The 24899-nt window shown below is 40.3% G+C and overlaps 1 protein-coding gene across 1 annotated transcript; it reads right to left on the bottom strand.

Moving 5' to 3' along the window:
- Positions 1–1589: 1589 nt before the first annotated feature.
- alkbh8 (alkB homolog 8, tRNA methyltransferase) lies at positions 1590–20993 on the bottom strand. The gene is made up of 13 exons (XM_075473583.1): positions 20919–20993; positions 19642–19813; positions 19008–19141; positions 18280–18380; positions 18053–18184; positions 17601–17696; positions 17281–17385; positions 15597–15667; positions 7788–7894; positions 7356–7516; positions 6384–6655; positions 2950–3099; positions 1590–2413 (listed from the first exon to the last, which is right to left on the bottom strand). Exons 2-13 carry the CDS (start codon positions 19777–19779, stop codon positions 1718–1720), a joined length of 2163 nt encoding a protein of 720 aa, XP_075329698.1. The 5' UTR covers positions 19780–19813; positions 20919–20993; the 3' UTR covers positions 1590–1717.
- Between the last annotated feature and the right edge of the window lie 3906 nt (positions 20994–24899).

The following is a 24899-nucleotide window of genomic DNA, read 5'->3' as shown; positions in this document are numbered from 1 at the left end:
ACACTGCAATACTTTGTCACTTTATGTATGTAATGCTATATTTTTACGCCTGTCACTTTAAGATCCCACTCCCAAAAACACTCGAGTCAGATATTTGGCCAAAAAATGACAAAAGTCTCATTCTTTAGCATTCTTTTTTTTTTTTAAGACATGTGACACATAATATTAAGATTAGCATTTTATTTCTTAAAGATCACTTTCTATGTGCTTGAATACAAATACTTGCATATCCATAAAAACTGAGACTTTTTAGGGGCTCAAGATGAGTTAATTAGGTCCAGACAGTCAAATGAAAAAGTTTAACTACAAAGCGAGCCACATGCAACCTTGTCTGCTGTTAGCTGCACAGAGCAGCTCCCATCATTGCATCCAACCCCAAAGAATATAAAAGGTTAGGTGAAAAGACTATTTTTTTAGAGCAATGTTCCAGCAATTTTTAATCAAAAACTGCTAGTGTGCCTTAACAACTTTTCATTGGATTGTTTTACCAAACTGGGGCAGGTCGAAGCATGATTAAAAAAAGATTGAGACTGAAAGAGGGATCACTAAAAGCTGTCCGTGTCCAAAAAGCGGAGAAAAGAAGTATTGAGAATTTGGCTTTGGCAATTGGGAAAGTTGACATGTTAGCTGAAAATGTATAAAATAAAACCCAGCAGGCTTTGCAGTGGGCAGCTTAGATAAGTTAAGTATTTTCTCTCAGTTTGGTGTGTGGTCGTGTGGGCTCTTAGGCTCAGTATTGTATGCTTTCACATGCAGTGTGTTTTGTCACTTAATATATGTTATTTGCATTGAATTATACAATTGAAAGTTAGTGCAGAGCAGTAGGTGAGGTGGAATTGCTCACCTCTCACCCTAAAACCGGCTGAAAATGGTGCTGTTGTAGAGGAAAATATTCATTCTGCTTCTTGAATGTGAGCAGATCACACACAGCCTGAAGTGCCACCTTACAACTTAGCCTTTTAACTTGAAAAGGTCAGGCAGATGGTTTACAGCTTAGTTACAGCTCTGTGACTTCAGAGCAAACACTGCCAAGAACAGCAAGATTAAAAAAAAAAGGGTTAAAAAAAAAATAAAACATTGTTGAAGATTTATATAACAGTCTATGCTATAAGTGGAATGTTGAAGAGCTTGGGAAACTTCCAACTCTATGTGCGTATGTTCAACTTTGTTTCAGTTAGTTGCATTTAAAGTCTGTCCACCTTTGTGGCCATAGCTCTACGCTTTCACAGGTAGGGACTTTGCAAAGTTAGCCAATGAAGAGGCACCAAAGATAGCTCAGGGGAAATTTCCCTTAAGTGTGAAAATGAATACATGGATTATGGCTTGCGGGAAAACTTTCCTCTCCACCACAAAGAAATGCTTCGGCAACTATCACTTCTGCCTTTTTCACAGTAGTGCAAGTAAAAAGGACAAACAACAGCCTCACTGCACACCTAAATTCACAAGACTCTTAGTTGTTCCAGATAATTGCGACACTGCCTCAAATGGCAGCTGACAGCTACGGCAGGCACATACATATGCAAAGCATCGATGCACAGCAAATATAAAACCCAGCAGGAAACTTTAAAAAGTGACAACAACAGCAGAGATTTTTTAAGTCTTTAGATTTATTTAATAACATTTATAGCATAATAGCATTTATACATATAACGGATCATTTTGGTTTATTTCTCATTTGATTAAAACTGCATAAGTAGCTATTTTTTTTTTATATACGTCAGTCCTTCAGTAATAAAACACACCAGTTACCCTGGTCATGATAGCTGGTCTTTACTTTGACTCCAGCTACCTGACCGCACAGCTGCTCCAGCTCCCCCTGCTGGAAGACGTGGTAATAGCGATGAAAGATGGGTACTGAACTGCTCTCAGGCTCAGACTTTGAAGTACAACCTAAAGTCTGAGAGGTTTCACCACTCAGACTGGGCTCAGAGTCTGGGCTGTGTGTGGCATTGCTGGTGTCAGGTTTTGATCCAGAACATACGGTCGAGTTAAAACCTGGACTGGGGTCAGTTCTGGAACTTAACCTGCAGGCCGATTCTTCCTCCCCTCGTACATTCCCCCCTTTCAGATGCCAGGGAACCAAAAGGTCCTGGGTGTTAAAGGCTGTGCGATTGGTGTGCACACTAAGCTTGCCATCAGAGTCTTTTCTTACATCTTGAATGTTGTCAGGGGTGTGACAGCTGACTTTTAAATGGCTGTGCGTATGGCCACCAGGCTCTCCATGGAGTTCCTGGCTCTTCTCTGATAAATCGTTGGCGGGGCTGGACTCTCTGTGATGCTCTCGGTTTTGGTCTTTGAGGTATTTGGACTTCTGCTTGTTGTACTCTTGTTCAAAAGCCCAAACATAGATGAGTGCCTGACCTCCAGGTTTCAAAAGCCTCACCAGCTCTCTCACTGCTGCAAGCCGACGCTCCTGCAACGCACACAAAGGTTTCAGGGACTAAAAACTCCACAAAATAATCTTAGTGACAAAACAAAATAAAATGCTACATTTTTGCTTTGTAATTGAACTTCTATTACATTTCAAGATGAGCGACATTTTGGAAACTTACACTCAAGGACTCAAAGCGTCAGCTTGGTTTGATGCGAGTTAGAATTTGAGGCAATGAGAAAGCGAACTGTTCTGTGACTCTGAGCCTGCAGTATCTCTACTTTAGGCTTCATACCAACATTCTTTGTTAAAGTATTCTTTAACAAATTGGAGTTGGACGTGGCAGAAAAAGTCTCTGACAACGTTGCCAGGGAGTTGTTCGATGGTTTTTGGTTTAGTTGCAGTTAGTTTTGCAGTTAAATGTCTCATTTCTCAAAATCATGTCTTGGAAAAGTTGTGGTACAAGAAGGTTCGTGTGTCTCTGTGGGGATCCATTTGTATAAAGAAGTGATGCTATGCCTCCTACAAAAAGGCAGGTGTCACCTCTTATGCTTTGTGTGTGCGTGTACTGCACGTACCTGTGTGGAAAAATGGTGGATGACAGCTATAGAGATGCAGGCGTCACAGGAGGCTGCTCTCAGAGGGACGCTGAGGGCATCCGATACAAATGCATGGAAACCCTTCTCTGCACAGATTTGGACAAGAGCACTGCTACGATCACATCCCACCTGTGATGAGACAAACGCACAGAGTTTAATGCAGAGTGTGAGCTTGTGCAGACGCCACAGTTGATAACAAAGTAAGCGGAAAGAGATAAAGAAGGAAGAAGTACAGAGAGAGTGGAGGAGGGATAAATCAAATGGAGAGAGTGCTTCAAAGAGACAAGCGGTGAAAGAAATGTGGAGCACTGTATAAAGGAGGGATGTTGGAAAGAAAAAAAAGAGGAGGGTGGAGGAGGGATGCTACTGATAATCATTTTCAACACATTCAGTGTCAGAGAGCAATTCAATCAAGCTTCATACGATCTGCTCCCAAAAGAGACGAGAGGTGAGGAGAGATAGCGACAGTTACTGCACACATGCACCAGCGGACAGGCGTGAGGTCAACCAATTTCAATTTAATTAAAACAGAGAGTGTTAACTGTGTTAAACTGGAGATACTGAGGAGGGGGGGAGACAGAGAAAAGGAGGAAAGGATTAAAGTGTAGAAGAAAAGAAACAAGGGTGAAGAGGAAATTGGAAAAAAGCTGAATAAAACTCTTGGTGTGTAACCCGCATCATCAGCGTTCTCCGTGATGATTTATTACAGCTACGGTCTGAATCAGGATAAGCTGCTTACCCACACCTCCAAATCCCAAACACGAATATCCCCGTGTGCATACGTAAACAAAAAATTAGGATGTTACCATGGTAACTGAGTTTATGCAAAGATGACATCCAGCAGAGGAAAAATATGAATCTCAACCTTTTGTGTGTCCCTGACTTACTGATTCATACATTTAGCCTTCCAGTGAACTACAATGCTGCTGTAGCACCAAAGCCTTTTCCACATGGCCCACCTGAAGAATACCAAAAAGCACATCAGCAAAATATTTCACTTTTTGCCCAGAGAAGGTGTACTGATGCAAACCTTACATGACTCTGGAGCAGAGTTATCTGGTTTATGCAACATCCCCACCTGGCCGAGGACTTGCCGCAGCTCCACATTTTAATCTTTCATTTTTTTGAGAATGCTGAGCACTCAAACTCTGATCTCTGCAGAGCTGTCGATGCACTATCCAGTGTTGGCGGACTTCCGGCCCCTTCAGCAGTGGGATTAAACTACAACTCTGGATTCAACTTTGGTTGAATACAACAATGTCAAACAATGTCACATGCAAACCGGAGGAAGGGTTCAGGGATCACAGCTCTTAAATAGCTCTTAAAACTCCCATGCAGATGATTTCCACTTCTTCAGGGACTTCAGGACACACTATTCTATTCTATCGCTCTTTTATTTCAATTGACTCGTGTTATTAGAGTCGGTTAGAGTCACACGTCCAATACCTGGAAGGTTGGCAGGTTCGATTTTCACTCTCGCCACTCAACTGATTGGTGGAACTGACAGTTGGAGGAGTGTCAGTCCACCTCTTTGTCACGGCCGAGGTGCCCTTGAGCAAGGCACCGTAGCCCCATACTCCCCGGGTGCTGTGAATGGCCACCCACTGCTCCAGGTTGGCATCTGTCTCTATGAGTGTGAGACCCCGTGCATGTGTGTGTCAACAGGTGCCAACCTGGATGGGTTAAAAGCGGAGGATGCATGTATGCATGACCAATAAATCTGATCTTAATCTGTAAAGTTCTTTGTTTACGGTTTGTTTTTAAAAGCGATCTATAAATTCATTTGACCGGTTTATATTCCCGTTTCAAAGGCCTTCCACTGTAGACAAATAAAGCTGTACTGACGTTAATATACACAACCTCCCCATGCGCTCGGCATAGCCTAATACAACTCAAAATTGTATTGAGAGCACATTTTACCAAAGCAAGACTGGCAAAAATCTTCCCAAATGTGGACCCCTCTTGCCCCCGTTGTAAAGGCCAACCAGCAGATTATGTACACATGTTTTGGTCCTGCCCCAAGTTAAAACACGTTCTGGACCAACATATTTAATTCCTACAGCAAAATGTTTCAAGAAGTTATCATCCCAAACCCCATATGTGCTCCATTTGGATGCACTCCTGAAATCTGTGGCCTTAAAGGCAAAGCAGGGGTAGTCATAGGATTTACTTCCCTGATTGCAAGACGGCTCATTCTTCTCTCCTGGAAGAAAGCCACTCCTCCCACCTTTCCAAAATGGTTAAAAGATATAATGCACTTTCTTACACTTGAGAAAATCAGATATATCCTTAAAGGCTCCTTGCAAAAATTTGAGAGGATTTGGAGCCCCTTTCTAGAATATTACAAAAGCTTACAAACTCCGTTAAATGAGGATTAAGACACCAATACAGAAGTGAGAATGGAACCCCCCCCCACCCCTCCTTTTCCTCTTCAAACTATTTCTATTATTATTTACTTATTCATTTATTTATTTTTAGTTATTTTATCTTTTAATTAATCTTACTTTATTCTATTTTACCCTTATTATCATTATTATTACTACTATTGTTATTACACATTTATTTATTTTATTTATCCTTTTTAAATATATACTGTATATGTATATTTCTTTAGATATCTGAATGTACTTATTTATTACTTATTTTATTTCATTATTGTTATTGCTGTCTGTGTGTCTGTTCGATAATTCATTATGAAAAATCAATAAAAAAAATTGTGAAACCAAATAAAGCTGTGACGTTTGTTTGTTAGGTTAGCTCTAGGTTGGTAAGATTAAGAGGCAAAGATGTTCTTTGCTTGGGGAATCAGTATTCCTACAACTCTCAGCATTAAAATAAAGACAACCATGTATAAAACCTTTGTTTAAACATCAAATTGCTCCAGGTTGGTCATCTTAAAAGGGAAAAAAGGAAGAAAAAAGTAACAGGAAACAAGGAGGGAAGAAGGAAAAAAGGAACTATCATGGTAATAATAAATGTTGAGGCAGTTTGAACATGCTGCAGGATATCTAGAATGGGCCGGTCTGTTAAACACTACCATGTTGGCAGTGGTATTTTTTTTTGCCACAAATGGAATTCAAGAAAATGGTCATTAAAAACGTTTTCAGCAGGAAAATTCTAAAACATAAAATCTTATACACGGGACGAGGAATGTTGAAATGTTATGAGGCTGCTACTTGAAGAGCAACAGTCATTTAATCAAAGTCTCTTTTAAACATCTGTCTACCTTAACCCAAAAGACAGCCTTGGCTCGGGCTCAGAGGAAGAATTACTGACTTGACTGCTTAGAAATGACTGTTTTTGCATTTTTAACCCCTGGAACGAGAGTGGTATCATAAAGAAAGTTTCCATCCCGGGGTTTTGATGTATCACAGATACTTAGGGCTTATATTATGAAATATGACGGCACTTACTGTGACCAGTTGTGGGTTCACACCGAGGTACTTCCCATTTCCGCAGCCCACATCAGCCAGCACACTGCCAGGTGGGAGCGAGGACAGGAAGTGACAAACGCGAGGCCAGGGTGTGTGGCGAGTGCGGCTGAAGTGGGAGGCAATGGCGTCATACACCCGGTGCACATACTCCTCCTCCAAACGGGCAGCGTCAGCATGGCAACATGGAAGTGACGGGGGAGACGGCAGAGAGGGCGAAGGTGCTCCCTGACTGTCGCAGGCGGAGGCGAAGGCTAGAGGGGCAGGAGACATCACATTCAGCTGGAGCCAAGAGCAGCAATGCTCCATAAAAATCCAATGATGTGCTTGTTTGTTTTTTTTTTAGATACCAGCAACTATTGTGGCAACTTCACAAGCTTCTTCAAAATGATCAAAGATGATTTCCTGTTTCCTTAAAAAGGAGACTGTTAGACACAATTATAGTGCTACCTTTCAGAAACTGTGAGACCAGACTCCCTTTTCCTAACAAAAACAGAAACGGTTTTAAACAACCTGCACGTTGCGGATTTAGTGAAAACAACCATGGTTTGAATCACCACACAAACACTCAACGTGCGCTTTGTCTTCAAGTTTTACAGTAAATGGAGGCAATCAAACAGTTTACTGTGCAACTCAAACACGCACATCTACAGAGGCGCATAGTTTGCTCCTCTTGTGCAAATCGCAGGGCAGAAGCAGTCACAGACAAAGCTGCTTTGAAACCCCGGTAGAACCAATACAGCTAAAAATAATCTCAGTCAAACTCCTGTGGTGCTTTTGATGTGTGCTGATCAGTGCCATATGCGCTCCACAGGTGTTGACACACTTGAAGAGATTCAGGACAGGATCTGCCCTGAGGAGGTCTATTTCGCCGCCATGTTAACCAAAAATAACTTTTCTCACAAAAAGTCTGAGGATGAACGTAATCCATTCCTGCGTGTACAACATTCTCACCGCAGCGGCAGGGTTCGTGTCTGATCTTGCGGAACGTGAAGGAGGTGCGGGTGCCCCTCTTGCTCAGAGTGAGACTGCTATGGGTCCCCTGTTCAGCTGTTGTATGAGCAGCAGAGTGGGGCTCACTTGCTGGCACCATGTCAAACTTTCGAGGTGTAATCCTAATGGAGTATGGGAGACAGTTGTAGTAGATATATTAGACTATCACACAAACTGACAATTATCACTCTGTGAACTCATCCTAGATGTTGATGCGGCACAGTTCAACAAATCGTGTGTGAAAGGGATTAAGTTGTTGGAAAAAAAAAAAGCACCAATGCTACACAAAATGCACGACGACGCCAAGAGAAATGTCAGAAGATGCAGTGTGATGCAGACTTAAAGCTGACTCTCGGAGGGAGAGACTGATCATTATGACACAGTTCGGCTCACCCGTGTGTCCAGAGGTATCTGCTCTCTCCCTTCATCACCAGGAGGCTCCGCCCTGGCAACACCACAGCAACAACCCGGCCGTCAGGGTGACGGAACTCCATCACCGTCTGTAAGAAGATGCAGACAAGCAGCATTAAGCGACTACATCCAACCAGCTGTTAACCTACGAAACATAAAGCTGTCAAACACAACAAAGAGCCCAACATCCTGTCTTGAATGAAAAAGTTGAGTATTTGATAATACCGATGAAAAATTGGTACCTTGGATTATTCCATCTCTAGGTATCATTTTAAAACGAGAAAAGTTCAGTAGATGGTTCATAGGTTAAAACCCTGAAGACAATGCTAATACGCCCCTGAAGCCACCACATGTTCTTATTCGGATATCTGTATCCGGGAGGTTATCTATTTGAATATTTAATGAATTCTCATTATCCAGAATTGCAGTTTAAATACAAATGCTGGCATCAGACAGCCATCAACAAACAGTACGAGTGCTTACTCATTCTTAAAACCAGCACAGGCATCTCCACCCCAGAGTTGGCGTTTGATCTTAATGTTTCCTTACAGCACAAGCTCAGCTGGGAAATTACATCCGCACAATTTCAAACAGCATCTCTCCAACTTCTGACAGCAGGAAAATTGGATTTTGTGAAGCACGCAGCGTGTGTGTGTGTGTGTGTGTGTGTGTGTGTGTGCGTGCGTTTGTGTGCGTGCATTTGTGTCTATGGGTGAGTGGATGAGTGAGAGACAAACATGATTTTGTGTTAGAATGTAAGAGACTGCAGCCCCAACAAATGATCAAATCTCCCCCTCAGACCACAACTGCACTCACTGCTTCTCAGACCCGCACACACAAACACGGGACGACACGGCACGGTTCCCGTCTGACAAGTATTAGCAAATCAGTGAAACTGGTGGAATGTGACTAAATCGATAGTGATGCTGGCAGCTACGCTTTCCAATGAGACTATTAATCATTCTCCCTCGCTCTCTCTCACGCACACACAAACAGCTCCTTTATGGCTGGCTTTGAACCCAACTGTAACCTAAATCTTATGCTATCGTTAGCATTAATCCCCCCGAACCGAGTATAAATCTCAAAGTGGTCCTTGTAAAGGCAGACATATAGGCCCATACACCTACAACTAGACCAACAAATAGTTAGTTATTTTATGTCTCCGTCTCTGAAATGCAAACCCAAACAGGTCCAAAAAAAACAAACAAACAAAAAAACAAAAACTGTAAAGTGTAGCTATATATAACATGGTGGTGTTATAGGGAACCACGCTGCATGAAGTTTACATCTTTAATAGGCTGTGTTATTTTGGAAATTTTGAAAACAGCAACAAGGGGGAAATATCTTATAGGAATGTGACACTTTGAGCTGCAAGAGTTTGGTGGGTTTTATTTGAAAATATCTTTTCACCATATAAACTAAACACCTGCAAAAGTTCCCTGACAACCTGCTTTCTAACTGATGGCCAGCAGGGGGCGACTCGCCTGACTGTGTTTCTCAATTTCTCTGTAAAAATCTGAAAATATATTCCTTGCATTGTTGTGCCAGTTCACAGCTTTTCTGAACTAGTTGAAGTTCAGTTCATACATGCTGTAATTTCTCTCTCTCTCTCTCTTTCCAGTATGTTATTCAACTATTCTCAGCCGGACACTACGTTGCCCGCAATGCATTGCGCACACAATGTCAAAACCATTTCTGTCTGGTGATACATGATTTAAGCGGCACCAGCGTTACGTTTCAAAAGAGAAAACAGATGTCACTCAGTTTTCAATGGAAAATAAATTCCAATGTTCTTTTACAGTGATGTCCTCCGTTCATGACACATAATGTGAACTAATTCACGTTGAAGTTCTTAATTAAAAAATGTGTTGCGTTCAGTTCAACGTTCACGAAAAAATTAGCGTGTTCAATGAACGCATTCTTTTGAACTCGTTCACGCACAACACAGTCAAAATTCAGGGTCTGCATGTAAAAAAGACAACCTGAGAGCAAGCAAGGAAACAATATGGCATTCAGATAAACTGACGTTGGGGTCAAAGAGGAAGGAGACAAGTTCTGCTGATATCTGACTGGCTCAGTCAACTTGGGAGCGGAGTCTGACTGTGGCTGAAACCTGATTGGCTCTAAACAAAAGTTAGAAGAAATGATAACGACTATCTAGAAATAACAATGCAGTAAAATTAAACAAAATAAGAATAATCAGAAGGATAGAAATAAGAGGCTTCCTGCCTGGAAGAAAATATGCATACGCCTGTGAGGGAAAATCTGTATCTGAAGTGGCACACAAAACTAAAAAACAAAAAAATTCTGAAGCGGCACACAAAACTCTTCTTATCTCACACACTTGCATCCAAAACATGTTTTTTTTATGACATGCCCTGAGACTGTACAGTCACGGTCAAAATTCTTGGCACACCCAATTTTCAAGTTTGTGATTCAGACGTTCTTCAGAAATAGATGTAAACATTTCCCAGTTTTGTGTCATCAGAATAGTCTACTTATAGGGCCAAGTTTGTTAAAATAAGGAAAAAAAAGTACCTGAGAAAACATGAGAAAAGAAACCTGGATTTAAAAATGTCTACATCTGGTGAAAGTTTAATCTGGCAAATCAGTTATAAAAAGAAACAAGTCTGCACTGTACCAAAGTTGCAGATAACTGGGTCGCACAGTAAAAGAACATTAAAAAGTGGCTCTGCGTTCATGACTCTAATGTAAGTAGTCAGCCATTTTTAATTCCCTGACCCTTCCTCTTTCTGGCCAGCTTCTGCCATCCAAATAATAGAATAGAATGGCATAGAATAGAATAGAATAGAAAAATACTTTATTTATCCCCCAATGGGGGAAAATTCAAATTCGTCAAGTAGCTCAAGATTTTTTTGAAATATTTACAATGATTGTATTAACAACAATAAAACAACAATACTACTACTACTACTAACTAAATAATAATAAATTACTAAATGACAAAATAAATAAATAAATAATAATAAAAAATAAATAATAATAATAAAAAAAAATAAAAAAAATATATGAGTAATTATAATATTACCATATATAACTTTCTACTATTAATATATATGTTTATCAATGTTATTGTTTTATTATTACTGTTGTTTATTATTGTTTATCATTGGTGTCTTGTGTGTGGGAGGGGCATGTTAGTGGTGGGCGGGGCATGATTGTAACTTCAAAAAACTTATTGTGGGTGGAGCTTGATGACGGAATGTTCCTTTGATGATGTCCCTCCAGAATTTCAGGGTATTACATTTCGAAACAGGACCAGAATTTATCAACTTCAGCCGAGTGCAGACAAGTACGATCAATTTACCGTCAGAGAAATACAGTCTATGACAGTGAACGACAAAAAGACACTCTTAAAAAGACACTTAACAAAACCTTAAAGGAAACCGCTTTACAACAAGCAGCAACAAGTTTCCATCAAAAGCTAAAATTGAACAAACCTTACTCAACTGTTATTGCAATGTCACTGCAAAACAGCTGGGGACGTGTGAACATCCCTACCCAGGGTGTTCAAAACATTGTTAGGCAGCTCAATGACACCAAAAGAGCCAATGAAGCATTAAAGCACCAAAATAAAAACCTCAGAGAATTCATCGGTGGTTTGAGGAGTCACATCGAGGACCTGAAGGCTGACAAGAAACAGCTCAATCAGACCATCGAATACAAAGCCCAGACCGAAAACATCTCGTATTCGAAGTCTACATGCTCAGGGATGGCATGAAAACCATGGAAGAGGAAAAAAAGTACTTTCAGGAAGAAAAGACCAAGATGGAGATGATAAAGAGGAAGGTGTGGGACACAGAGAAAAGGCTGGACGAAGAAAGAATGAAAATGCACCTTGATTTTCAGAAGGCGAGAAAAGAAATGCTTGATGAAGCCAGAAGAGTGAAAGAGACCATCGCTGAGGTGGAAAAAGAAAGAGATGATCTGGCAACACAGAGGAAAGATTTAGAAGAAGCTTGGAGGGAACTAAAAGATGAGAAGAAGAAGATGGAGGAGGAAAAAAGACAACACAGGCAGGATTTGCAAAGGCTAGAAGAGGCCACCTTAAAGTCGAGGAAAGAGAGTGAAATCCTGGAAGAGCTAAAGAGAGAGATGAAACGTCAGAAGCAAAATCTGGACGCAGAAAAGAAGGATTTAGAGGAGGAGAAAGCAAAAGTGGAGGAGGAAAAAAGAGAAGTAGAGGAAGAGAAGAAGAGCTTTGAACAAGAGAAGACACAACAGCAGAAAGACAGAAAAGATCTGGAGCTGGAAATACAGCAGCTGGAAGAGGACAAAAGAGAGTTTGAGGAAAAGACAAAGGAAATGGAGGATGTTCTTCATCCATCAATTGGCACTTTTCAAGAAGACCAATTTGAAGCATATGAAGATCAAACATCCCTCCATCCCTCCACTGACGCTTCATGCACATATTTTCAGCCATTTGACTATCCTGATTATATTGAACATGATGCTTATTCATCCCTGCAACTCTCCTCTGACCCTACCGACTTCTATGAGCCCGAACCCCTCGGATATTCAGTTAGGTCCCTACACCTGCCTGAAGATCCCTCAACTTTGGGAATCTATACTTCACCAGCAATAGATTATTCCTCAGACTTTTATATGCATGGGACCTATTCTCCCTTTTATCCGTCTGAGGAACTTTCTCCTTTCTTTGTATGCATGAATCCACCCATGCATACACCATATTATGTATAGATTACTATACATAACTTTATATTTCTATTATCTATATATATATTATCATTATTTTTATACTATTAATTGAATTATTTTTGTCATATTTATATTCATATGTATTATTATTTTTATATTTATAATCATGTTTTTTATTATATTATATTTTTATATAAATTATTTTTATATTTATAATCATATTTATTATTACATTATATTTTTATATAAATTATTTTTATATTTATAATCCTATTTATTATTACAATATATGTTTATATAAATTATTTTTATATTTATAATCATATTTATTATTATATTATATTTTTATATACATTATTTTTATATAAAAATTTAAAAAAACAAAATGATTCTAAACATAAATAAATATTAAGAATCATATTTCTGCTTATGTCTCTTTTTCTGATATCAAAATGTCGAGTGCTTCACTCTGGTTGCTCAATGTTGTTGTAATGGGTCTACACTGTTTCAATATGGAATGGATCACTTTATGTAGAATATATACATTTTAAGCCAGTAACAATTAGAAATATAGGTATACATATTCCAGGCACAAGGAAAAAATCTTAAAAAACCTTTAAAAGTTTTGGGGAAAAAAACAATAAGCGTACATTGACAGGAGATATCACAGCTAATCAGCAACATGACTGTGTTTAAATCAACATTATACACTGTGTGTTTAGTCTCATTCACAAGTTTCACACATTATTTGATGTTGTGTTGTCAATGTGAGGAACCTCAGTATAATTATTTAGCATAACATAGACAACATACTATATGTGGATATTTTTTTGTTTTTTTCCAATCAGCGACACAGATACATTCCGCTGACCTCAGTCAGATCCACATTTCAGGCTTATGTCTGCTTTCAAAAGATGAGGACGGCCTTGACAGAGATGCTGGGAAGCAGAGTCCATAAAACATCAGGAGACCTCTGGGTGGCGCCTACCGAACTTGTTATAGTGTTTGTCTACAATTGCACACACTTGATTGTGAACTCTAAAAACTAAACCTTCCCAGACTTAACTGATGTCACAACAGCAGTGTGAGAGTGCACCAGGGTTAAAAGAGAAGAGATAGAACAAATTATCATGACAGTGCATTTTTGCCTGGACACAACAAACAACAATGATTTTCTATGGAAACAATATATGTTCGCAAACTACCCTGTCGGGAAAGCAATAATCCTAAAAAAAATACCGATCAAATGTTTGAAGATTCAAGGTTTGGCTGACAACTGCATTTAGATGTCACAGATGTCACAACAAACTACAAGTCCTGCAGGAAAGTCTGAGGTCTGTGAGTCAGTGATTTGGGATTTGGTGACAAACAACTACAGCTCCGTGGTGCAGCTGCACGTGTGCACATGTAAACCACACCATCCTCTCTGCAGCTCAGGTACTGTCATCCAGCCGATGCCGAGTCTTTCTAGAACATCGTCCTCTTTTCCTGTGTTTTCATCCTGCTTATGTCAGTGTTTGCTCACAGAGGATGTCACCAACTGGAAGCCAACTTGTAACTTCTGTACATTCAGGAAGCCACAAAGTTGAAGTGAATTCTGCTTTCTCATACACAAGTATCTCAAAGATAAAGAAAGGTATATGAAACTATCATATTAAGCAGCAACGTCACGTGTGAGTTCTTTGCAAGAATTCAAGCTGAATCAAATCAGATCAAAATAAACTTATTACACTCACATAGATCAAATATGGGAAACATAGACCCGAACATATAACAAGTCTCTGAAATAAGCTACTTAGATGTCTGAAATCCTAACTGCATAGAATTTGGATTTTTGAGGTTAAAATATGTAATCGTGCTGTCGTGACCGATGAGTGATGTCTCACAGTTTAAGTTGTAAACGTTGTGATTAACACTTGGATTTAATTGACGACCCTCCTCCAACTTCACACGCGAAGACGAAGTGTTAAAATGGTGCCACTGCACTCCATAAATATTTCTTTGGGAGCATCAATTTCATTCTCAAACAGTGCTCTCTGATGAGATTTTTCCTAATCTCTGTTGAACGAGCACGGCGTCGTGAGCAAACGCGCACGCGCATCCAGTCTGTCAGCTTGTGTGTGTGTGTGTCAGATGCCACAGCAGATGACAGCTGACAGCGAACAGACCAGCCTCTGCTTTTCAGACAAGCAGGGGCCAGACTGAAGTTCATCTTCAGCAATCAGCCCAAAGCGGCCGAACCATCGGCAGGAAACAACTAAAATACTGTAGTTAAAGCTGCCGTCGGCAGGTTTTCAAAATTCCGAGTCTAAAGTCGGAAAATTCGAACTGATACAACTTTCAGGTCCCTCCCCCAACCTCTAACAAGCGCCGAATCGCCCCCCAAACCCCTCCCCCTCTGTGGACGAGGTTGTGCACGTGAGTTCACACCAGTGTGAGTTCACACCAGTGTGCGCGCACACAAGCTGGGGCAGACTCACGCTCAGCATGGAAGATGTGGTTGGTGACTGTTCTGCTCAGATAATAGATAAACAATAAACCTAACGTGATTGGTTAAAAACAGCAGGGAGCGCTCGATTTTTGCAAGCACGATTACAGGCTTTAGAGGGAGCTACAGAATCCGGGATTTTTCCTAAACAGCCTATTTAATATTCTACTTCCAGAATCCAATGACAGTTCAAGCTAATATGACTAAAAAAAATGTTGCAGACGGCAGCTTTAAGGACACAGAACATTTGTATGTGTCATCAACAGTGTGCCTCGGTGAACAAGGGAGTACGACAGTGTGTCAGAGGGAGTGGAAAGAATGAGATGTAGCAAAAGGTAACAAAATGTTCTCAATCATATCACAAGGACACACTTTCCAAACATCGTGCACGCATGCACAAACACACACCAATGGCAGCACCCTGAGACAGATTATTCACTTATCATCTCATTTTTTCAAATTGAAACACATGAAAGAAATCCTATGGCATTATTGTTTTAAGCTACAAAAGAGAGCAAAAATTTTCTTTTGACTTAATCGTCGATGGTTCGCGCAAAGATTAATGTGGCTGCGTAGTTTGTGACAGCGATATTTAGAACATAAAAGCTGGCCTGACTTCTTACCTGTGCCCCCAGACTCAGTGACAGGATGGTGTCCTCAAAGGCAGAGTGAGTGTCCACATGAGGGGGAATACCTGGAAATATTAGGACCACAAACACAGAAGGAAAGTTATAAGACCAAAGTTAATCCAGGTGATATGAGAGGGTCAGATCGCTTTGATATTTAATGATAGATATCAGATTATTAAAGACAATAGCGCTGTGTTAAACAACTGTAAAAATCCAAGGACAGTCATCAGTCTTGCCACTGTGTGTTGGAAAGGTTCCTTTCGCCACCTTGTGGTATAAATAAGTCAACTCTTTTTATTTTGAGCTCTTTCAATAGGTCTCCCAAAACAAATCCATCTTTGACATGACTCCTCTACTTACCTAGAGCCTCTAAAACACACACTTTAGTAAAAGACCTAGAGTTCTCTCATCATTATGTGTACATTCGTCACATAATGGGACAAAAAGGCTTAATGGTAACACATTTACTGTACATTTTCCCATGGTATGGTCTTAAAATACTTCTTTCTTTTTTAGATACTTGCTGTTAAAAGATTACTTCACCATGAGTGTCATATCTGCTTATTACCAAGCTGTGGGGGATGCAGGAGGAAATCAGGGTTCTATGTCAAAGTCAAAGTTAAAATGGGAAGCAGAGCTGAAGGTCCAAACAACAGTGACGGGGGGGAATTCTGCAGGAAGTATTCCACGTTGCTATTTCAGACTCAGAATAAAAATGCAGTCATCAGCTCTGTTGGAGGGCTGTGTGGGAACGGCCACTTGCATATTTTCAGGAACTGCTAAAAGAGCAGGCTAGATTAGGCAAATGTTAATGCGGCTACTAAAAATATTCTTGGCATATGAAACCCCCAAGAACTGCTTTGTGATTTATCGTGGGAATATTGTGCATGCTGTGATGAGAAAACATCTGTCTGATGCATCAAGTGGCTTCGTGTAAATATGCCAAAAGCTGAAACGGAAGCAAGAAACTGTACATTTCTGTTATGGAGAACATATTCTCTCCAGTTGTGGATATTTACCTGGAAACAACCGTTTTTCTCAACGTGCGATACTTTGCTCATGTGACCTGCACCGTGTCATGGAAGATGGCGCCGTGGGATTTTTGAATATCAAAGAAGACCGCCGGAAAGATTTTACATCGAAATGTCAGTGACCGAGGGGAATACCCGATAAAACAGCGGCCTCTTTTTCACACGTGTTGTGCCGCATTGGCACCAAAAAACAGAAGTCGCTGCGGTCTGTGGCGTACTGGGTACAGCAGGCGCCCCATGTACAAGAGGCTATAGTCCTCGCTGCAGCTGGCCCCGGTTCGAGTCCCGCATCGGACGGACCTTTGCTGCGTGTTATTCCCCCTCTCTCTGCCCCCTGCTTCCCATCTCTCTACACTGTCCTAACTAATAAAGGCATAATAAACCAAAAAAAAAAAACAAGTTTGACACTAGTGTGCCGTATACGTTTAGTGAAATATTCATAAGAACTTGATTGAGTGATAAAAAAAAAAACACCCGAGTGAGCTTCATTTGGTAATAGGTGCTTATTGATCAAATTCGGAATCAGTGTTTCCACCAAGCCTTGACTACTAAAGCAGTCTGAGGTCCTGACGTTGATATTTGAGCAAATCATAAACATGTTTATGCTTGTGATAAAATCAGACGAATACTAAAAACTAGAGACTCACCTTGTCCGGACTCATACTGGTTAACAGTCAGCTGGTCTGGAATGATGTCGATGTGTCCGTCCTGCAAACACCGCTCCAGAACAGGTAAACACTCCTCCGGAAGACCTGGACACACACACACACCCGTCACTAATTCCAGCTTCCACTAGCATTATGCAACGAGGCACAGTGAAGAATGCAGCAAACTCTGGTGCACCTCGCAACATTGGGCTCATAATCATCAAGGCAAATATGCATATTAGTATGTGTGACAAGTGTGATAACCAAACTCTGACAGCGGGGAAACAATGTTTAGATAAAAAAAAAAAAGATCAACCTACCAGCAGGTAACGGCTTGTCCTTATCCACGTTATTGTTGTCGTAGCGAAATTCAAAGCCGTAATGTTTCACTCTTCTGTGCTTCAAAGCTTTTTGAGCTAAAAAAGCATCGGGATGAATGAAAGTTAGTAGCTCTCGGTAAAAATGTCCGCACCATTACACTGATTCAGCTTAAGAAAAAAAAAAAAAAAAAAAAAAATCAATGTTCACTATCAATGTATCTTTTATGAGGGTAATGTGCCAATTTGAGTTTTTTTGTTTCAAAAAGCTCATATTTTTCATCAGATTTGTAAATGCCTTGCTTGGAAGTTATAAATGTCAAATTCCAACAATTTGAACATTGAGGGTTGGACTCCATTTTAAAGAGCAAAGTTTTCTAACACCGAGAAGCAGCAAGAGTAGACCGGCTTGGAAGCCTAATCAAAGAAACGAATAAAAACACGCGAGCCCTCACCGGTGACATCATCAATAGTGGCCAACCACCGTAAAGCAGCGAGCAGCTGAGCTTCTTCCTTCGGGGAGACAAAATCCTCCACCAGGACTAAACCTTCTGGCAAAGGGGCCGACGTCTCCTCCTTATGATTTACTGCACACACATATATGCAAAACACAAAAAGTGAGGTTCCAACTACTTGGCCAGAAAAAAAAAAAAAACAGAAAATTGTACCCAAGTGCAAGTACCTGATTCAATATAACTGAGGTAGAGTGTGACATCGTGCTCCCCACATTGCAACTTGTGCCCATTAAGGTCGGTGTGAGCTTGTCGAGCACCGTCTTCACATCTGGAAAAGGGAATGACAACAGCAGCAGTCCGAGTTTAAAACCAACATTAGGGTCCAATAAAGCATTAAATCAGGCAGTACTAAACTAGCAGTTTAACTCCATTTTTGCAGCAGCTTTCTAATATTTTAACTCCATTCACACCAGCTAACAAACTACTTCAGACCATTTAGAGAGAATTGAAGTTTTAAGTTCTCCTGTACCACTGCTTCTCTATTACAGCTGAGTCTTTTTCTTTGATCCTGACCACTGCACTATGTATTGTTGCTGTGTTTTATACAATCTTGTTTTCTGAATATTTCGCTTCTTCTGTTTTGGCTGTTACGTCTTCTGAAATATTGTATTTTCCTGCAATTATTTTGGTTTTGATTCTGTTGTATCCACTTGTCCAGTATTGTTGCATTTGGCACCTCAGGACTACATTCCATGTGACTTCTTTGTAATGAAAAGCGCATACATAGTAAATTTGACTGTTTTTCCTTTACGAGGTGGTCTGAACTGCTTTTGAACTGTGTATTTTTGCTGTAGCTTAGCTCATTCAAGGTTGAGGTAATCAGTTGCTTTCAAAGCGGGTTCCTTAAACACTGAGAGGAAGTGTGTGATGGGACTAGTGCATATCCCAACTGTACCTGTATGTGACAAAAGCATAGGGCTTGTGAGGAGGCATGACGAGGCTTTCCATCTCTCCCATCTCTGTTAAAGCTGCAGAAAGCTCCTCTCGGGTTACGTTGTTCCCCAGCCCACCGTTGGCCACCACCAAACTCTGCAGAGGTGACAAGAGGATTGTATATGGAGGGGTGAAACAACAGTTACTATTAAATTTAAAAAAACAGGAAAGACAACTGAACCAGTCACATCATCATGTAATCTTTTGCCAGTCCTACACAGTTGAGATTGAATGGAACTTTGAGCATTTATCATTTCAGTCAGTGCAATATTATCTAATTTGCAACTTTCCAATGAAAAAACTCTTTTCCGTTTTTAAATGTCATGTCAAACATTAAAGTGGCCATTTTTACAACACATCTATACAAGTATATTCACTGTGTACGTATATCGTCACAAAATTAGCCCAAACACAAGCCACAGCCTAATGATTTCTCTTCAATAAACTGCTCCGCCTACAAGTCAGCACTTCTTAACCTGAAAGTGGCCTTTTAAATGTATTTCACTGATACTTATAGCTGCAAGAAGTACATGTTTACTGAGGCTGACTCTTCTTCGTGCGACATGTTTCAGTAAAAAGCTGTTTTTGTCGTTTACCTTGGTGGGCTGCGGCGCCGTGCTGATGCCTTCATGCTTCAGTAAAGTATGACTGGCTTTCAGCTGTTTTCTGAAGACTTTCTTCTCTTCTTTACTCTTCCTGACGGCCTTCACGTTGATTTCGCCCGTAGTGGCCATGGTACGTTACATTAAGCTGTCCGGGTGCAACACCCTGTGAAAAAGTATAGTTCCCGAGGAGGACCGTATTGAAAAGTAGTGGTTCTCATTACTGACTGATAACTAAACAAGTTAACACAAGTCCAGACCCAAAGAAACAAGGCGAGGGGCCCTGGCTTTATGCTAGAGATATGATGAATATTAGGGAAAGATATTTTTAAATGCTCCCTGCAATCAAATGACCACAAAGAGACAAAATACGTAGGTGAGACACAAGAGTGGCCAAATTGTCAAAATGAAATAAAAATGAAAAATAAATTAATTAATAACTACCAAGTCCAGTGAAAAAAACACACCTATTAACCAAAATTGGTTTTAAAAAAGTAACTCGAAACAACTAAAACATGGCACAAATTGTCCTAATCATGGGTTGGGGGGGCATGCTAAATGACTGCAGAGGGGCACAAAATTATAAACCAACAACTAAATGACACATTAAATGAGCGGGGACATGTATGTGATGCAGAAAACTTGCAAGACACACAACTGGACACTATACTGGACAACTGTTGTTGTTTCGTCTTTATTTTTTTCAGTCTTGTAAATATATTGTATCTTCCCTGCTAAGACAAGCGAGGGGCCTTTGCATGTCGTCTCCAGATGATTGTATCGCAGTAGAGACGATGCCATTTCTGCCACGATATTCTCCTCTTTTGGTCTTATGGCCATTGTGTGGAATTCGCACATTCAAATCAATCATTTTGATTTTAATCAGATTTTCACGAAAAAAAAACCCAGCTTTTTGATGCTCACTCTTAATGTCCCAGCTGTGTGAAACTGTTTTTCTTGATGAGCATCATTACCACCAAACTGTGGTTTAAAAATATCTGCCTGTCTTCTACTTTGCCAGTCATTGAGCTCTTTAGATAACTTTTTCAAACCTGAACTTTTCAGGAGTTCATTTTCTTGTATTTAATCATCTTTTTAAATGATTGCTGCCCAGAACAGCACTCGTTACTGTCTCCCTATTTTTTAACAATGCAATTTTTCTGTTTACTTCTAGAATGTCCAAGAGGAACACTGATGTCTTATCTTCAGTGGTATTGAAATACTTTTTGCACCTCCCAGGTAAAAATGCTATGTATGTGTCCTATATTTACCTCATATGTTGACATTTGTTGTATCAGAGTATGTAGTGCTTCATCTCTTGTCCATCTATTCATCCATCCATTTTCTATATCCGCTTTATCCTACTCAGGGTTGTGGTGGGGTTAAAACCTCTCCCAGCTGTCAATGGATGAGAGGCAGAGTAAATCCTGGAAAGGTTATCAGTCCATAACAGGGTCACACAGAGACGAGGGAGACAAATATCCAGCCATACTGGGTAAGCTGTCATGCATCACTTTCAACAAAACAACAACAAGGACATACGTAATCTGATCAGATGAAGCATTTTCATCTCTGTCTGCTTAATGACTCCACAGCCTCTTTGGGTACGAGGGTACGTCCCAGCATCTAAGCTTCTCTCTGCTTGTGAACAGTTGGGCATCCCTGTGTGACTGTGGGCAAGTGCGTTTTTGCATGAGTGTGTTGTATAATCAAGCCCTCACCTGTCTTCAGCCATCTCAGTGCCAGGCTGAGCTGCTGGCCAGTGGACACCCTTAGTTGTCTTAACAGCAGGCTCTGTGTAGTCTCCAAAACAACAGCTGGTCACATAGGAGAGCACACGGCTGCCTTCCCAAAAATGAAAACAATACTCTGTGCCTTTTTCCAGGCAGCCTTTTCATTTCACTCATTAATCACCATTGGATGATATTTATCACTATATTGAATTAATTAGGTGCACCAGCATCAGTAAGAATGGAAGCTTTTGCCTCCAATTCTTTGTATTTTTATCTCTAAATATAGCATTTTTATCCTGCTTATCCTGCTTGTGGACTCTTGCTTTTTTATGAGCATGTTAAATATAAATGTGAATAAATGAGTGTCACCAGCATAGCAAGCGGAATGGCAAATATCGCTACAAAAAGATGTCTCTGAAGACATTTCTCTTATCAAGCCATGCTCAAGGGCAACTTCACCTCCACCACTGATAAAGCAGTGGAACAGACGAGAGCAGAATCACTTTTGAAGACTGATATATGTCATCACTTTCTGAAATGCGGGGGCCAGTGGCCAGCGGCTAAACTCCTGCTGCTGGCAGCGTTGTATTTTAATTAGGTGGGGCTGTAGGACGAAGATGGATGGACGGAGAGACCAGATGCTGCCTTTTAAAATAGTGGTGCTGTTCTGTATAGCTCTCCAGGGACTCACTGTGAGATTATATCCGTACATAGGTTTCTACAAAAAGTGAGTCATAAAAGGATAAAATGTTAAAACTAGTTGTTAAAAATAACAGATACATATGTGCTTTTTTTTTCTTTCTGTGGGAATGATGAAGCAGCAGATAGATGCATGCACATGATAAAAAATTGTTGTGATACGATATGAAATATGCATGCTTTAAAAGACCTGTGCATGTTGTCCAGAAGCTGAAACCGGTGAAATGTTTCTGCTGTGTCATCATTCACACAGCTCATTTGATTAAAAAGGAAATATAACTGAAGCACGCTATTCAATGTTTTTCTTGCATGACCAGGCATCGACAGCTGAAGAATTAATGGCTTTGACGTAGGCAAAAGATCAGTCTTTTCAGTGAATAACAGGCAGGGATGAGGATGGACAGGAATCAAAGCTACTATCGTTTCCCTGTGGCAACATGTCTGGTATTCAAACATGATATTTCAACTGGCCAAAATATTTACAGGGCAGAGTATTGTGTTTGGTAATCCATCTGGTATGTATATCATCTCTTTGTCAGTATGAAAGTCAGCTGAGATTGATTCCTTTCTCTGCTCCAGACATTGTTGTCTCTGCAGTGGCAAACTTTTGGACACTTTCAGTGAGCTAAACAAAAACTTGCAGTGCCCTTATTTCCGGACCCAGTTTCAAACTAAACCACAGGACAGTGGCTTATTTAATGAGAAGGAATTTCACCCAAGTCAAGCTATTTCAAAGTATAATCCTGTCTGTGATATTTTTAGAAATGTGTCATTGTTAAGGCATGAATATGTAATTAAAAGAAAACATATCTCTGGATTAACTGTCCCACCGAGGATACTCCTTTACATTGTCTTTTGTTCCTGAGCTTTTTGTTGTTGTTTTTTATTGGATATGCATCCAAGAACGTAAATCAGTTGACCTAATTAATGACCCTAAAATGACCAAACTGAATCAGTTTTACTAATTTTATTAATATACCTGCGCATTTTTACACTTTTGTACAAACTAAGTACCACAAACAAAACCAGAAATCTTGGTGAAATAATAGACTCAGACCTGAACTTCAACCGCCATATCAAGTCAATTATAAAGTCAGCCTCCTGTCACCTGAATCATATTTCAAGAATTAAAGGAATAATGTGTGGTTTAGAGAAGCTGCTCCATGCATAAAAGATTGATCAGAACGCTGCTGCTCGAGTCCTCACAAAGACCAGTAAAGTGGATCATATCACTCCAGCCTGAAGTTTCCACACTGGCCTCCTGTCCATCAAATAGTTGGTTTTGAAATACTGCTGTTGGTCTATGAAGCTTTATAAGGTTTGAGGCCAAAGTTACATCACAGATCTTCTGGTACTTTAATGAACATTCAAGGTCAGCGGGAACAGGTTTATTTCTGTCCCCAGAGTTAGAACCAAACAGGGAGAAGCTGCTGCCAGTTTTTATCCGCCACATACGTGGAATAAACTCCCAGATAACTGCAGGTCTGCGTCAACTCTTTTTCTGCTTTTCAATCAAACCTTAAGACATCCATGTTTACCACTGCGCTGAATTAACTGATTTTATTGAATTGAAGGACATTGATTATTAACTTTCACTTCACTTTACCTCTAATTTAGTTTTGAATGATTTTATGTTCTGTATGAAGCACTTTGGATCACCTTGTTTTCTTTGTGTTGCCTTGTAGGTTGTTATGAGGAAATAATATTCATGGTGATCTGATTTCATTTGGCAATGTTTTTTATTTATTTTTCCATGATACTCACAGCTGGAAATTTTCACCCTCACTAGTTGTCACTTTATAATAAACAGGAGATTTACTGCATGTACACACACAAACACACACCAACGAGCAGCATCCCAGAATGTACAGAATGGTGTCTCTGAAGCCTTGTTGACATCCTCTGTCTCTCCTCTGATTTGGAGGGTAACCCTGCCAACACTTGTCTATCTTAAACACACTCACAGCTGCCGGAGTGGGACACGGTCCACCCCACTCTGAGATGCCTGCACGCCCTGCTCTGCATTATTCAATCACCCAAACACAGGATCTCCATGACAATGGGAATCCCCGGGTCAAATAGCTATTTGTCTCAGGCTGGCAGAGTAGCAGTGGGGTAAAATTGCAACCGTTTTGATCTGTTAAATTCTCTGGGAACGACCTTGGAATCCATTGATTGAAAGGTTTGGAGTTGTGCTGGCACTTCGTCCTGGTTTGGCCCTTCTGTGTGCAAAAGAAGGTGCATGTGTCCAAGGGGTTTAACACCAGTTCAGAGATAAGAAGACTCTCAGCAGCTGTCAAGTGTGAGTTGAGCCGAGAGGTTTGCTGTTGTAACCTTTCAAAAATCTTTTCTGAGTGCCAGCCAAACGACAATACGAAGGACATAAAAATCCAGTTGGTATATGTAATCCCAAAAGAGGGAGGAAGCAACTCCACCTCAGGGAGAGTTTTGGCCAGTTTGTGATACCACACATTCTGGCTTTAAATTAAATGTGAAGCGGTGGAATGCAGCCTCTTCCTTGCATTGTATCCTTGAGCCAAACTCTCTGCATGTTATGTGATGAATATGGTTCAGGTGCAATAGGACTTAAAAAAAAATGTATTCAGGTTTTGGTTGAATTGTGTGCATGTTTGTACCTGGAATAAATATATCCCTTCTTATGGTCCTCCTCTCTTAAGAATATCTCAAATATGGCATCAGTCAAACATCTGTATGTACTCTAAGTGTTGCTGATATTTTCCATCTCCAAGCAACTTGGGACTGAGGAAAGTTGTGCCAAGAACCTTCCAAAAATTAAATACGAAGCTTCAGCCAGGAGTC

The sequence above is a fragment of the Odontesthes bonariensis genome, chromosome 9 (assembly GCF_027942865.1).
Source record: "Odontesthes bonariensis isolate fOdoBon6 chromosome 9, fOdoBon6.hap1, whole genome shotgun sequence".
Taxonomy (NCBI): Eukaryota; Metazoa; Chordata; class Actinopteri; order Atheriniformes; family Atherinopsidae; genus Odontesthes; species Odontesthes bonariensis.
Note: the sequence above shows the minus strand (reverse complement) of the source record. Positions and strands in the feature narration are given on the sequence as shown.

Excerpts from the sequence above, each read along its gene's own strand:
- alkbh8 (XM_075473583.1), bottom strand. The coding sequence starts at position 19,779 with ATGGCCACTACGGGCGAAATCAACGTGAAGGCCGTCAGGAAGAGTAAA. Across the intron at positions 18,381-19,007 it reads TATGCTTTTGTCACATACAG|ATGTGAAGACGGTGCTCGAC; the intron begins GTACAGTTGGGA and ends TCCCTTTTCCAG. Across the intron at positions 17,386-17,600 it reads GGACAAGCCGTTACCTGCTG|GTCTTCCGGAGGAGTGTTTA; the intron begins GTAGGTTGATCT and ends GTGTGTGTCCAG.